The sequence below is a fragment of the Quercus robur genome, chromosome 12 (genome assembly GCF_932294415.1).
Source record: "Quercus robur chromosome 12, dhQueRobu3.1, whole genome shotgun sequence".
NCBI classification, from domain to species: domain Eukaryota; kingdom Viridiplantae; phylum Streptophyta; class Magnoliopsida; order Fagales; family Fagaceae; genus Quercus; species Quercus robur.
Window position 1 is genome coordinate 37,476,537 of NC_065545.1, and position 15,813 is coordinate 37,492,349.

Sequence of the window (15,813 nt, forward strand, 5' to 3'; positions counted from 1 at the left end):
ATCCTTAGTATCACTATTTGTTCATGACCTATTCAGATATAAGATTTTATTGGTTATATATATTACTTTTACATAAATTCACCAGTCACACAAATTTGTATCCATCAAATTTAATTTATCGCCGTCACAGATTGTGAAATTGTGTATTAATAATTGTAGTTTAAATTTTTTTTTTTTTTGTTGAAATTTCATATCTACTCTTGACTTAAAATATAAATAACGAACTAACGATATGTACTTAAGCAAATCTTTAAGCATGGACCATCATGATTACTTACGGATTTATCCTTCCATCATTTGGCATTTTGTCTGTCCTGTTGTGCTCAAGTCCTAATACAATTGTGGAGGCAAACATTGAGTCTCTATTATTCTCCAAGTCCTATGAATAATTCAACATGATGCTTCATCTATTACTTATTGAATTATTCAACCTTTTCCATAATTTATATATAAATAAAAAGAAGCATTAAGATCATGGGGAGCAACATTAAGCTCCCTCCATTTTATAATAATGAAAGTTTGTAAGTAATAGTCTAATACCCAATTAATGAAGTAAAATAAATATAATAGTATTAATGAAAATTCCTAAAATTAAGTGATGAATGGGATATGGGATATGGAATAAGATAAACACAATTGACAATTGCATATTTGCAATACCCTCCTACAAACATCTTTGAAAAAATTGTATTTTTCAGATATGGTATATGGGATAAGATAAACACAATTGACAATTGCATATTTGCATTACCCTCCTACAAACATCTTTGAAAAAGTTGTATTTTTCAGATATGGGATAAGATAAACACAATTGACAATTGCATATTTGCATTACCCTCTTACAAACATCTTTGAAAAAGTGGTATTTTTCAAAGTTTCAAACTTATATCTATTTAGTATCCGAGAGAATATAAGTATTTCAAACCATCAAGCTCATGAATTTAATTGCTCCTAAAGAATAGTCAATTACAAGTTGGAATTGGAAGGGAATTGAGATTAATACAAATCCTCTGTACCATTTTTTGTGTTTCACTTTATGTTCTACTAATCACAACTTGTCATGTATTTATTTAATTTTCCTTATAGAATAGCCAAAACTTAAAATGGGAAAAAAATTAAATACATAGCAAGTTTTGATTGGTGGAACACAAAAAGTGGTACAGATGATTTGTATTCAATTAAGATGCCCTCTTGTCTTGTAGCCCGAGAGTGTTCGCTACTTGGTACCTTTTCTAGAATGGGAATTTTGAGAGGACAAATGACAATAAAAATGGTCAAAAGTCATGTCATGCTATGCTCCACAATTATTAATACTATTTATTTCTAATGAAATTCATTAATTATTATAACTATATTTTGTAATAATGGATAGTGAAATAGAATTTAAGCTAAAATGCAAATTGCATCCTTTACATTTATCTGAAATTCAATTAAGTCCTGTTTTACTTTCATTCAATTAACTTTTCTAAGTTTCAAATTTATTCAATTCAGGATTTTTGTCCAATTTCATTAAAATTTTACCATTAAAAAAATATTTTTCTCACATGAAAAAAATATAAATTAATAAAAATATTTTATAGATTTTTTATATGAATTTTTTTTATTAGTTAATTGCATACTTAATGGTAATTTTTTTAACGGAATTAGACTAAATGACTTAATTGAACAAATTTGAAACTTAGAAAACTCAATTAAATTAAAGTAAAATTAGAGTACTAAAATGAATTTCAGTCAAACTTAGAAGGTACAATTTGCATTTTAATCTAGAATTTAATGCAAGACAACTTAAGAATTAGACTCTCTTTGAACACATACAAAAACACAATGAAACAAGTTATGGGTCTTATAGCTCAACTGATATTTTTCAATAAAAATGTTTAAGACTTAAATCTTTTCTTTCCCAACTATTGAATTATCCAATAAAAAAAAAAAAAAATACAATAAGACAATGTCATCAAATGGTACATCATGACTATTCTATATCATAATACAATAAATATATGACACTCGATACATCAAGATTTTTATATATAAGCCAAAAGCCTTGTAACTAAATTAGCACCTCTCCATGCACAAAGTACTTGAGGGTCTAGGGAGAAAGGGTTTGAACTGTAAAATTAGCAACATATTGTAATTACCTCTTAAAAAAAAAAATTATATATGATAATATTATACCATAGTTAATGTAATCCCCAAAGGCTGGTCTAATTGTTACTAATGTCTCATCATAAGATTCATAATTTCCTAAGTTCAGTACTCTTAAAGTCAACATCTTGGACCACCCCAATAAAATCATTTTTGTAATTACTTGGTATGCGTGCAACATTGAGTACTATACTCACATGTTGAATAGTTAGGTGCTAAAAAAATTTTAGACACCTACGTTAGCCCAAAAATATATATCTACTATAGTTAATGACCTTTGGGTCAATTGCGTTTTCTAATGTTTTTTTTAGAGAGTTTCAATCTATGACGCCCGCTCCTGATGATAGTTTTTTATCATCAGACCAAGACATCAAACTTAGAAAGTACAATTTGCATTTTAATCTAGAATTTAATGCAAGACAACTTAAGAATTAGACTCTCTTTGAACATATACAAAAACACAATGAAACAAGTTATGGGTCTTATAGCTCAACTAATATTTTTCAATAAAGATATTTAAGATTTAAATCTTTTCTTTCCCAACTATTGAATTATCCAATAAATAAAAAAAGATACAATAAGACAATGTCATCAAATGGTACATCATGACTATTCTATATCATAATACAATAAATATATGACACTCGATACATCTAGATTTTTATATATAAGCCAAAAGTCTTATAACTGAATTAACACCTTTCCATGCATAAAGTGCTTGAGAGTCTAGGGGAAAGAGTTTGAATTGTAGAATTAGCATCATGTTGTAATTACCTCTTAAAAAAAAGATTTTTATATATAATAATATTATACCATAGTTAATGTAATCCCCAAAGGCTGGTCTAATGGTTACTAATGTCTCATCATAAGATTCATAATTTCCTAAGTTCAGTACTCTTAAAGTCAACATCTTGGACAACCCCAATAAAATCATTTTTGTAATTACTTGGTATGCGTGCAACATTGAGTACTATACTCACATGGTTGAATGGTTAGGTGCTAAAAAATTTTTAGACACCTACGTTAGCCCAAAAATTTATATCTACTATAGTTAATGACCTTTGGGTCAATTGCGTTTTCTAATGTTATTGTTTTTTAAAGAGAGTTTTAATCTATGACGTCCATTCCTGATGATAGTTTTTTATTGTCAGACCAAGATATCAATCAGTTTTTGGTGTAGGCGGGGATTGAACCCTAGATCTCTTATACAACTATCAGAAACTTTATCAGTTGAGCTAACTGGAACCCACCGTTTTCTAGTGTTTTAAATGTAAACGTTAATGGTTGGAAACCATCTTCTATTTAAAATGCATATAACAAAAAATTACTCCACTATAAAATATAATATTTACACTATGAAAGATTATAATGAATTTACAAGTGTTTAGGATAAAAAAAGTTATGTACAATACAATAATGATTATTAACTAATGTTATTCTATAATATATTGTGATTTAGACCAATGCTGGCTTGATATAATTTGAGGTCTAAAGTGATAATTTTAAAATGAGATTTTTTTTAATATTTAAATATTGGTCAAAGTATATATATTTAATTTTATGTATCATAATTGTAAGGACTCAATTTGTAACGACCCAAAATGATGTTGGGATCGCACGTAAAAAGGCCCAAACAATATCACTTATAGAGCGTGGGTTTGAAAGGCTAGGCATTGGTTACCGGACGGTGGTTTGTCGTGGTGTTCATACAGAATTAAATCGTGTTCTCTCGAGAAGTCTTTCTCCTTGAGGCGGTCTGGGAGGTCCTGGTTCTTGGCCTTTTTTCCCAGCCTCTCCTTCTGGATTGCTTGCTTCCCCTTTTATATTAGCCTGTATCCCTTATCCTACGTCCACGTGTAGGTTCGACTTTCCAGGATTGATACTTGTCCCATCAGCCCATACTCAAAGTGGTTGGGGGTGGTTGTAAAAGCTGAAGAGCATGGCTCTGTCAGGTGCAGAATGCTTTATTGCAGTACTGGCAACCTTTTACTTGTACTGTTTACGCACTGTGATCACTCTTCCTTTTAGGGGCATTTATGGCATGCCGAGCAGGAGCTCGTCCTCGGCCATTTCCTTAGGCCGTCCTCGACTCTCATGGTGCGTCCTCAGCCCTGTATCTCTTCGGCGCAGGCCTTGGGCCTTAACATGTAATGGGCTGGGGTCACAAACTCTCTGGCCCCACAATAATTTTTTTAAAATCTATATTTCTAACTTTTTTAGATGCGAAATTAATAATGAAGTTTTTGTATTCAAGTTTTATTGAAATCTTATTTTCAATTGATAATATTGTCTCATCACTTAATCTTTCTTGTTTCATAATCAATCTTAAATAGGATTTTATTAGTTTTTATTTTAAATGTTATTTGTATAAGCAGCTATAGCAAGTGTTGTTAGTAAACTTTTTTTAATGATCTATTCATGCATTTTGAAAAGAATTAATAATATATTTATATAAGTTAATTTGTCAATTGGAGTATTTTTTTTTCTTTGTACTTCTTTTAAAATTTTAGTTTTGAAAAAAAAAAACCTAAATTTGTTGTTATGTTCTGTTCATCATTAGTAATAAATTTCAAGAGATCGTTTTTGAGATTATTAACTCTTCCATTTTATTTATTTAAAAATGAATTAATTCTTCTATCAATTATTTCTAGTAAAATTTAATAATTAAAAAAAATCAAAACTAAAAGAATACCATTTACAATATAAATTATAATATAAAGCTTAAAATAATAGAACTTGATTTGTCTAATGCACTATTGCAGTTTTACTTATTATTTATCAAGATAATCATTCAATAACCTTAATCTTCACAAGTGAAGAAGGATTCACTTAAAATCAAATTAATATTAGACTTTTTCGTAGCAACTATATACAAAGAGACATGTTTAGGTTTTAGTATGGGAATCAACATTTCTAAATAAAGATTAGGGGTAAAATTACCTATCAATTACTTTTGTCAAACCTTATAAAAGTGGCCATTTTGTGCACTATATATATGACCTTAACGGGTTTGGTGGTAACTGGCTGTCAAAAAATGTTTAGAGAGAAAAAATGATGGTGCACAAATTTTTCCATATTTTAATTAGACATAAATCACATTTCCAAACAAAAATGTGAGTGGGTATGTGATATATTTAATTTAGAATAAAATAAAAACATGTTGTATATAAGGCCAAAGATTATGGGGGGCCTCATTGGATAAGAGATTTATTGTTTTTAGCATATGCAAGATGTAAATTTAGGTTATTCATTTGAAAAGAAGAGGCTTTACTAATTGAACTAATTAGATTCATAGCTCATCTCTTAAATAAATAAAAAAAGAATTATATCTGATTTTTTTAAAATTTAATAGTTACAATAATAAGGAAGTCATCTCTTTTATTGAACGAAGAAAGAAGCCATCTCTTAAAATAATAAGTACAAGGTTTTTGGTTCTCCAAGTGAACAAGCATAAGTAAAGCCACTTATTTTTGAATTTTGGACTTATATAAATTAACGAAAGAGTTGGTGGTGGGAAAGTAGAGTAGTGAGTGAGAATAAAAAAATTAATTGTCTACCTATATGGGTATGGTTCTTAAATAGAGCAAGGCTTGGGTTATTAATATCTAAAAGATTTTTTTTTTTTTTTGGTAAATTTATCTAAAAGTTCTCTTTATAGGGTAATTATTGGGTACTCCAAGAATATCATAAATATGTACTCCTCCCTCTTACATAACTGTGAGTTCTACTAAATAAATTTATGATGGGACCCACAATTCATGTGAGAGGAAGAGTACGCATTTTTGGTACTTTTGGAGTATTCAATAATTTTCCCTCTTTATAGTTTATACTATTATAAGAGAAGATTGGAGGACAAAAGAGAGGAATAAAATAAGACAAAAAAAAATTAATTGTCCAACCATGTTGAGGATGTAGGGGTTTTGTATTGATAATTTATATGTAGAGAGGATGTAGGGTTGTTTTCATTACATTAATATATAAGTTCTCTCATCCTTTGTTAAGATTAGAGAAGACAAGAGCTAAAATCTAATAAGTTCTCTTATCCAATGTTTAAATTTGAGAAGACAAGAGCTAAAGGATTAAGGATAGAGGTATTCCTTCGCAAGAAATTTTAGAGTTCATGACAACGCTAAAGGTTTTGTGCTTGAGAAAACTTCATTTGTTGACCAAGAAAACATCAATAAGTGCAAGCGAGAACGTCAGAAAAGGCAAAGCAATAATATAGATTGAAAAGTTTGGTCTCAATAGTAATCGATTAGTCATGAGGACTTTATGTTATAGGTGTTGGTTTTTTTTTTTTTTTTTGGGGGTGGGGGGGTGTTCGGAGGTGTTTGTTGAGTGTCCAATAATACCTCCAAAAATTATCCTCTAGTCATGAGATTTTCAAGTGTTAGAAAAGCAATAATTTTCCAAAAGCAGAAAAAAATAAAGATATTACATAGCCATCTGACTATCGTGCCACAATTTGCTGAAAAAAATAATATTTTGGATTTGTTTGGGATCTACTTATTTTGTTAAAACTAAAAATTTTTTGTTGAAAATATTATAAATAAAAGTAAAAGTTAATTGAAATAGTACTATGAGACCCATAAAAGGTATCAAAAAGTGCAGTTTGACCCATAAATAGTAGCAAAAATAAACTGAATAATAAAATAAGTTAGCAAAAATAATTTTTGCCAGACAAACACTTTATATATATATATATATATATATATACACACATAGTAAATATCAACAACATAATTATAATTATTAATTTATAAAGTTTATGCAATACAATTATGGTGTAAAATTCGTAGTCTCTCCCAAGTCATTCTTTATACAATAAAATTATGGCGTAAAATTTGTAGTATCTCTCAAAAAATTATATCAGCAATGGTCTTTATTTATGATTGGAGAAAAGTGATTTTCTGTGTAGTTTTGAGATATTCATCAAAAAGGAAGTGGAAAAAAAAGTCTATTGACCTTTTGAAGGAGAGCCTTTTGCATTTCATATTCTGTGGTCCGCAACACACGATGGCAACTGTACAGTAATTCACAGAAACAGACACCCCCTTCAAAACTCACAAGTGCATCTCTCTCTCTCTCTCTCTCATATACAAAGCCAAAGGATAATAAGTAATAAGTTATAGAAGAAGTGGGAAGAAAAGAGCCAGGGTAAGAAGAGGAGTTTCAGTGTTCATTAGAGGTAGTTGAAAAGAAAGAGTGTACTTCTGTGTGTATTGTTTGATATCTTGCTTTACCATCTGCATGCTGATTACCAATATTTTTATGATTATTGTTACATAGATTTACAGTGCATTTTCTGTTGATTTTTTTTCCTGTTATGCGCATGCATGGATTTGACTTGGAGCAGATTATCTTCTTTGTTTTTCTAGTTTCATTCTAAGACATCCCAAGTTTTCTTTTTTAACTGCTCTTTAATTTGTCTTAATTTTTTTTTAAAAATTTATGGTTGAGTTTTTCTTGTCCGTTCCTCTGTATTTTGTGGAGAGTTTACATGGGTTTTTTATTGTCTGTTTCTTGTTCTGCACAAATGGCACTAGCTTATAAGATCTTTACACTTTGAACAAAATCTTTCCCAACTTCTTGTTATCTTACATTTTACAAACTTGTGTCAGGATTTTGATTAGTTTCTCATATGGGTTTTTTTTTTTTTTTTTTAGTACCTTTCTTGCAAGTAAGTTGGAAATTATTGAATGATCTAATAGTTTCAGTGTTGCACGATGCATAATCAAAACTTGTTCTTGCACTATAGTTTAAAGAAGATTTTTGAGTTCAAAATAGCCTTTTCATGACTAAATCTTTAGAGATCAGTAAATATATTGGTGTTTCATAGGTCATTATTATGTAAACATGCTCAACTTGCATGTGATATGATAACCTCAATGTGTTTACTTTTTCTTTCAATCATCAAAAAAAGTGTTTTACTTTTTTTTTTTTTGTTTCTTTCTCACTTCTTTTTGTTTGTTTACTTTTTGAAGTACTTTTTTTATAATAGAAAAAGTTTGGATTAACAGTTATAGATTATTAGATCCAACAAAGATAATTCTAATGTGTAATTCTTGGGGGTCATGCAGACCTGTTTAAATGTTGGTAATCAGTGATCTGCAAGATTTGTTGGGGGCCTGAGAAACGATGCCAAACCAGCTATGGTTTGCTCTGCTAATGATTTACAGGAGTGGAAAGACTTTCCTAAGGGACTCAGGGTGCTTCTTGTTGATGGAGACACCAATTCAGCTGAAGAGATAAGATCAAAGCTTGAGGCAATGGATTACATTGGTTAGAGATTTTGAATTCCCCTATTTGTTCTTAGCTTTTTCCATACAATTCTCTTTCCGAAACTAGAAATCTTGGTTTGCATCTTATCTTACTTCACTTTATATTCCATGAATGCATTGGTCCCCCACCCCTAATCTTTGTCTTCAAAAGGCATATTTTAGCGCCCCAATATTTTACATCTTCGGGATTTCTGTTCTATGTATAAATGTGGTTTTGGATGTTAGTTTTATTGAGCAAAGAAGACATTTTGACTGTATAGTGTTAGAGATCAATCAACTTTTCACACAGCATGGTTTTAAATGATAAACAAAAGAGATTAAAATTCTTAATACATTAGAACTTTTGTACTATTTGTTAGTTGCATGTGGTACAATGGTGAAATTAATGCGTTGTTATCTTTGGCAATTTCTTGTTAGCCTTTTCAACATGTTTCTTTTGGTTTCTCTAATCTCTTGCTATCATAGTTTCTTTTGGTAAAACTTGAATTTGAAGAATAAGTGATTTAAAAGTATTGTGTTAAGATACTTCAAGCAACTCCTCTTCATTTTGTTTTTCTTTTCTTTTTCATTAGTAACTCATTTTATCCTTCACTTTTTTATTGGATATTAGTAAAGTTCTTGTGTTTAATTTTTTTACCTATCTTCACTCATCTTTCACTTTTTGTGTTCTTGTTAACATATATGTGACAACCCTTCCGTGTCTGTTACAGTTTCTACATTCTGCAATGAGAATGAAGCTTTGTCAGCAATTTTAAACAAGCCTGGAAGCTTTCATGTTGCTATTGTAGAGGTAACAACCTTTTTGAAACGGAAATTCATAGAAGTCTTTCATTATTTCTTTAAAATTTTCAAAATGACATGCATATATGGAAAATAATGTGTTATTTACCAAACGTTGTAATTATCCCAGATCAAGAAAAATGATTCCCTCTATTTCCTTCTAAAAATTCATATTCCAGAAAATGCAACCATAAGTAAACATGCTCCATTCATCTCATCTTGTCTCTAACATCATCATAATGCACACTTCATCTATCTGCATTAAGGTAATTGCTTCCTTGATATGTTTAGCATTGAGATAAATGAGCCTTTGTGCTATGTTGCACTCTTCCTACACATGTATGTATCTTTTAAAAGCACATGTGGTCACAGGTGGGAACAAGCGACAGCCATGGGAGTTACAAATTTCTCGAAACTGCTAAGGACTTGCCAACCATTAGTAAGTTTAGAAATTAGTCCCAACTGGTCTATATTCAATATAAAGGTTTCTTTTTATGTTATCTTTCCAGTCAAATTTTTTAACTTTGTTTCAGTTCTTATACTTATGTCATTTACCTCTATCTCTGTTTTATCCTTCACGTTTTTCTTTTTCTCTTTTTATAATTTTTGTTTTCAAACTTTTTCAAAATTTCGTTTCACGAGAAACCAGATTACTAGTTTACCATCGATGTCAGTGTAAAGTAGAGTTAGGGAAAAAGTTATGGGAGGACTCTTCTTTCCAACATCACGTACAATTTCTTATGTAAAGCAATATGATCTTCTTGTTGCAGTGACTTCAAACATTCATTGCCTGAGCACCATGATGAAGTGCATAGCGGTAAGGTTTTAAGTACAAATTTGCAATAAATAATCATGCACATCTAATCATACAATCTTTTAATTGGCTTTTCTTTTGTGATGTTTTGTTTTTTGGTCCTTTATAATCGTAGACCAATATTTGAACTTCTCAGTTTAAATTCCAATGCTTCAATTAAACGATCTTTAACTTTTGGTTATTTCTATTTGATCTTTACTGGGAGTTTGATGCTAAACTCATATGTGATAACAACCTGGAGTGCATTTCCAATCCATCATAAATGTTAATATGTCTATGTTATTATAATTTTTCAGCTAGGTGCAGTTGAGTTCTTGCGGAAGCCACTTTCTGAGGAGAAACTCAGGAATATTTGGCAGCATGTGGTTCACAAGGTCTGTCTGAATTTCTGGAAGCATAGTGTTTGGACTTACTATTAGATATATAGTACAATTATTGAGAGCAGAAAAATTATTATGTTGTAAATACTGTGCAGGCATTCAATGCTGGGGGTAGCAACCTCTCTGAATCACTAAAGCCTGTCAAAGAGTCTGTAGTGTCCATGCTGCAGCTACAAGTGGAAAATGGAGAACCTGAGAATAGAATATCAATGGAAACTGAAAATGAGTCCCTTGTTCATGAAAATGACAAGGAGCACTCAGCAGGAAGTGATAAGTACCCAGCTCCTTCGACCCCACAATTGAAACAGGGAACACGGTTACTGGATGATGGGGATTGCCAAGATCAAACTAACTGCTCAACAGAAAAAGAGATCGGTGAGCAAGATGGGGAATCTAAATCTGTCGAAACTACTTGTGGTGATTCAATTTGTGTAGGCACTCTTCAGGAGGACAAACTTCAAATACCAGAAAAGAATCTGGTCAAAGAGGAAGAGGAGTCTGCTGATGGTTTTAAAAGTGAGAGAAAGGTGTCTCATCAACTACATAATATAGATAGTCTCAGCAACAAAGGAGATGATTGTGCTGAAAAACCAATTAAACCATCTCAACCTCATAATTCATGTGGGGCTAGATCTAATCGGAAGAAGATGAAGGTAATCTAATTTATGAAAGTTATAGCAACTTTTTGAAGAACTCCCCGATATTGCCTGATGTTTAGAGTACATAGACTAATTTGTCCCATATGATCCAATAATTTGAGAATACGTAGGTGCTCCTAACCACAATAACTTCCTAAACAACTAAAATTCACTTAAAAGTTCTAAAAAATTGTCCAAGTACTTGGTTTTATGATTGGCATACGAAGTCATCCATGTAACAAGCCAATGAGTGATTGCCATGTGCGAGCTTGTTACATGGGGACTTGATATGCCTGTCACAAGATAAACTTTCTTGTTATGAAGGCCTTAGAGTAAGTTCTTTTACTTTACATTTGAAACTTATGGTTTTGGTATTACAGTTTTCAACTGCATGTGATGCCGTGGTCAATTCACATCTTCTTGAAGGAATGTTAATTTTTTTTTTTAAATGGGAGCATGTTTGAAGTCTAAACAAGTCAACCATAGATCACTGATCCATAATCCATTAAATAACTAAAACTCTGAGTAAATAACAACACAATTCTCAAAGTTTTGAGAAAATTCGATGTCTAAGGAGAGTCTTTTTCACCAGTATATGTAATTTTGTACCATTGTGATTATACTTAGAGGTTTCATATCAATAGCATACCCGTTTCTGTTTTGTTTTTCTTCTTTCGGTCATATCTTCATGATCAGTTTTATAGGTACTACTGTAGTAAAAAATATTCACTAATTTAAATTTGTGTTAGGTTAGCATTTGGACATGGTAACCATCATATTATATTTTGATATGTATTTTTTGTTTTGGTTTCAGGTAGACTGGACACAAGAACTGCACAAGAAGTTTGTGCATGCAGTGGAGCAACTAGGTGTTGATCATGCCATTCCTTCTCGGATACTAGAGCTCATGAAAGTGGAAGGTTTAACAAGGCATAATGTAGCAAGCCATCTCCAGGTTGGTATTCTGTATTGCTATTACCACCCAATCTGGTTCTGTTTCAATATGATTTTCATTTTCTTGATGAAAGACTCGAACTTATTTGCTAAGCTCTCCAGATATTGTATCTAAAAATTTTTTCCATGGTAAACCTTTTTTCACATCATGCCATCTTTTAGACATTAATTTAATACTGAGATTCATATTGACATGACAATGAATGAACGTGATTGGAAAATACTAAAACTATTACCATTATTACTACAAAATGCATACAAATTGATATGACATTCATATTGACATGACAATGAGTTTGATTGCTACCATTTCAACAATTGGTCAAGTTTATGTAGTAAAATATGCAGTGTCGGTATCCCTAACATATTACTTCATAATTTTTACCCTGCATGACATGTTTTCACATTATTGTTAGTGATCAAATCACCTCTCTTGGCTAATCAGATGAATTAAGTATTTGTTGCAAAACAGAAATACCAAATGCATTAATCAAATGAATAACCATTTGTTCTCAAACAGAAATACCGAATGCACAGAAGACATATCTTGCCCAAGGAACAAGAACGGAGATGGCCGCGTTCAAGAGATCTAATGCAGAGAAATTATTATCAACAGAGACCAGTCATGGCTTACCCTCCCTATCACTCTAATCACACCCTCTCCACAGCTCCGATTTATCCCGTATGGGGACAACCTGGCAGTCAACAAGCTGGAGCCCAATTGTGGGGTCAACCTGGCTATCCTGCATGGCAACCAACAAATAATTGGCATTGGAACCCTTATCCAGGGGTAATGCATGTTTTTGACATGACTATATGTTGTATTATTTTCTCAACAGTGAACATGCACAACTGCAAAACCCTTGAATTTTAGTTTTGACTAGGTGGTTGTATTATTATTGAATGTTTGATAATGTGGGATATTTTGATGTTTCAGATGCCTGCTGATCATGCTTGGGGCTGCCCTGTTGTGCCACCTACACATCATCCTTATACTTCCTACCCTCAAGTGAGTGTGCTGATGAAGAGCTTTTGATCTTGTTCATGCATTACTCAAATGTGTCATATATCCAACTATGGTTATGAAGATACATGCTTTTATATAATCTCATAAATCGCCAAAAGCCTAATAGTTTAGTGGCATAGATCTTCTTTATTAGAACTAAGGTTCAAATTTTCTTTACCAATTATTGTAACTATCGAATTATCAGGAAAAATAAATCACTTTTTATATATTAATTCCCATTTCCCATAATGCAGAATGCTGCAGAATTTTATCATGCTGGTGCAGTTGATAATAGCTGTGGCATGCCACCTGTTGACCATCATCCGGTAATTATTAACACACTTCCTTTTCTTGCCGATTTTTATAAATTTTGAGGTTGATGCATATATTTTTACAACAAATGTGGGTACTGACTACAGAGTCATAATTTCCAAGAAATTGGAATTGGAATTCGGTTTAGTTTACAAGTTATGAAAAATAACGTACCTAATTTTAACTTTTTTTTTTTTTGAAAAAAAAAAACTGCTACACCTAGAACGGTTCAATTATGAAAAAAAAAACCTATATAGTAATTTTATGTTATATCTTGGTGTATACTTTGTACAAACTCTACCATCCTTTTCCTCTAAATAAAAATGACTTTTATAAAAAAATAATGGTTCAAAAAGGTATGAGATGGAAGCTATATTATATTTTGTACCAAGATGGTTCAGTACCATGAACATTAAATATTAGTTCCCCATGTTGTGACCCGCAAGATGTTAACACGAAAGTGTGATAAAATCAAATGTGAAAAATGCCCTTATATTTACATTAAATTATTGCTTTGAAAGCAGGAAGAGGAGGTAATTGACAAGGTTGTGAAAGAGGCAATTGGCAAGCCATGGCTACCCTTACCCTTGGGGCTCAAGCCTCCTTCCACTGATAGTGTACTAGCTGAGCTCTGCAAGCAAGGCATCTCCACCATCCCCCCTAACATCAACAGCTCAAAACCCAGATGACGTGGCAACACGTCACCGAGTCCCACCTAGAGTTATTATGTCATGTGGTTTCAATGCAATCCTTAACCTATTAATCTCCCCTATCTTCAAATTTTACGACATGCTGATATGTGCAATTGTGAGCGATCAATTTCAATTTACAAACTTACTAATAATTTTTTATCAAACGCTTACAGTCGTATAAAGTCAGTAAGTCGGGAAATTGGGTCGCAAGTGTATTCGTAGTACCAAATTTTGACAGGTGTCAAAGGTCCTGATTGGTCTGGTCTGAGCTGGAGCACCATCTGATTCTGATCTCCAGTTCAAGTTGTTCCCCGGTTCCCTCCACCAAACACCCCAACAAAAACACCGCACGCGCCCATGCTGCGCGTGGGAGATGCGCCTAAGAGCTAACGTAAGGTGGTGCGTAGACACAAGAAGAAAAGGACATTGATCGTATCCATCGCCACAGCATTAAAATCAGAGTGGGCAGCCTTTTAATTTTGGACGGTCCAGAACCGGCCACGTATGTATGTGAAAAATCTGTGGTTGTAAATAGACAATAGTTGCTGACAAGAGCTGTCGTGGTTGCTGTTGTTGAATGTGGTGGGATCCGTGTGAATTAATCTGATCTGATCTGATCTAACGTGCGTTGGACGGTGATTGATCACGAGTGTCCTTTTTCATTGTGGGGCCCACTCTAATCTAATAATGAAGGGGTATTTTGAATAATGCCAGGACCAACGGGGTAGGGACTCTTGTGAATAAAAAAGTTTGACTTTTTTTTTTTTTTTTTTTTTTTTGTTGAGAGATGAGTGGAACGCTGGCTTGTTTCTGTCTCCTCAAGAAATGATGACATATTGATATGACAAATGCAGGCCATTTCTTGTAGATGTTTTGTTTTGTGCTGTGTTGGGTTGTGTCGGTGCTATGCCTAGGAACACTATTTTCACAATTTTATTTTGTGTGATGATAATTGATAAGCATATTCCTATAAATATATATATATATATATGATAAGCATATTACAAAATGAGTAATACTGTATTAAACGTCTTAACAAATTGATTAGTCATCAAATTATAATGAAGTAATTAATCATTCATTAATTAATTTTTTTTTGTAATCCACTAAAAAGTAAAAACATTTATTCTTATATTAACCATTAAACATTCTATGATAAAATTTTTGTATAACTTCAGGATTTTCCTTTTATTTTTATGTTTGTCTATCAATCGCTGCTAATATTTTTGTTATGCTTTTGTTCATCTGTGCCTAAAGGATATAAATGTGTATTATTATTATTATTATTATTTTTTTTTTTGAGAAGAGGATATAAATGTGTATTTAATGTTTTATTAAATACTCCTAGTATTTTATATACTTTTCAAATAATAAAGTTAAATTGTGCTCATATATCAAGAAAAACATAAAGATCCTGTTTGGTAAAGTAGTTAAACAACACATTTTTAGTTTTTAAACAATTTTATACATATTTTTACATATCTTTTTACCCACACGTATTTCAAAAAAATACAAACAACATTACTCAAACTCCTCTACCAAACATGTCCAAATAATCCCAATATATTTGAGCATGTAAAAAATAATTAATAATAAAAAAAAAAAAAAAAAAAACCAACCACCACGGTCCTTGTGGGGAATCTCCAAATGCTGAGTTAGTATTTATATTGGATTAGGCCCCTTTTTTCTTTTTTCTTTTTTCTTTTTTACATTTTAGTCATGTTCACTGTTATAGCCATAATTACCCATGATGAGAGGTATAACTGCATTCATCTTGTACTAGATCTCAAATTCCTTTCATTATGGGCGAG

The 15,813-nt window shown here is 31.7% G+C and overlaps 1 protein-coding gene across 3 annotated transcripts; it reads left to right on the forward strand.

Moving 5' to 3' along the window:
* The first annotated feature begins 7,098 nt into the window (after positions 1-7,098).
* On the forward strand, positions 7,099-14,869 carry LOC126710560 (two-component response regulator-like APRR2). Of its 3 annotated transcripts, none has more exons than XM_050411081.1 (12): positions 7,099-7,333; positions 8,226-8,427; positions 9,137-9,216; positions 9,579-9,645; positions 9,977-10,023; positions 10,317-10,394; positions 10,496-11,053; positions 11,853-11,993; positions 12,513-12,782; positions 12,930-13,001; positions 13,253-13,324; positions 13,835-14,869. In XM_050411081.1, the coding sequence occupies exons 2-12, from the start codon at positions 8,298-8,300 to the stop codon at positions 13,997-13,999; spliced, it is 1,680 nt and encodes a 559-aa protein (XP_050267038.1). In that variant the 5' UTR covers positions 7,099-7,333; positions 8,226-8,297; the 3' UTR covers positions 14,000-14,869. The 3 variants fall into 3 exon arrangements, with proteins under 3 accessions (XP_050267038.1, XP_050267039.1, XP_050267040.1); XM_050411082.1 differs by having other exon boundaries at positions 7,099-7,302; XM_050411083.1 differs by lacking the exons at positions 7,099-7,333; positions 9,977-10,023 and having other exon boundaries at positions 8,294-8,427.
* The last annotated feature ends 944 nt before the right edge of the window (positions 14,870-15,813 follow it).

What these genes read in the sequence shown, in the direction of transcription:
- LOC126710560 (XM_050411081.1), top strand. Translation starts at nt 8,298, where the DNA reads ATGGTTTGCTCTGCTAATGATTTACAGGAGTGGAAAGACTTTCCTAAG. An exon ending in CCATGATGAAGTGCATAGCG is followed by an intron (nt 10,024 to 10,316) that starts GTAAGGTTTTAA and finishes ATAATTTTTCAG; the next exon opens with CTAGGTGCAGTTGAGTTCTT. An exon ending in CTAATCGGAAGAAGATGAAG is followed by an intron (nt 11,054 to 11,852) that starts GTAATCTAATTT and finishes TTTTGGTTTCAG; the next exon opens with GTAGACTGGACACAAGAACT.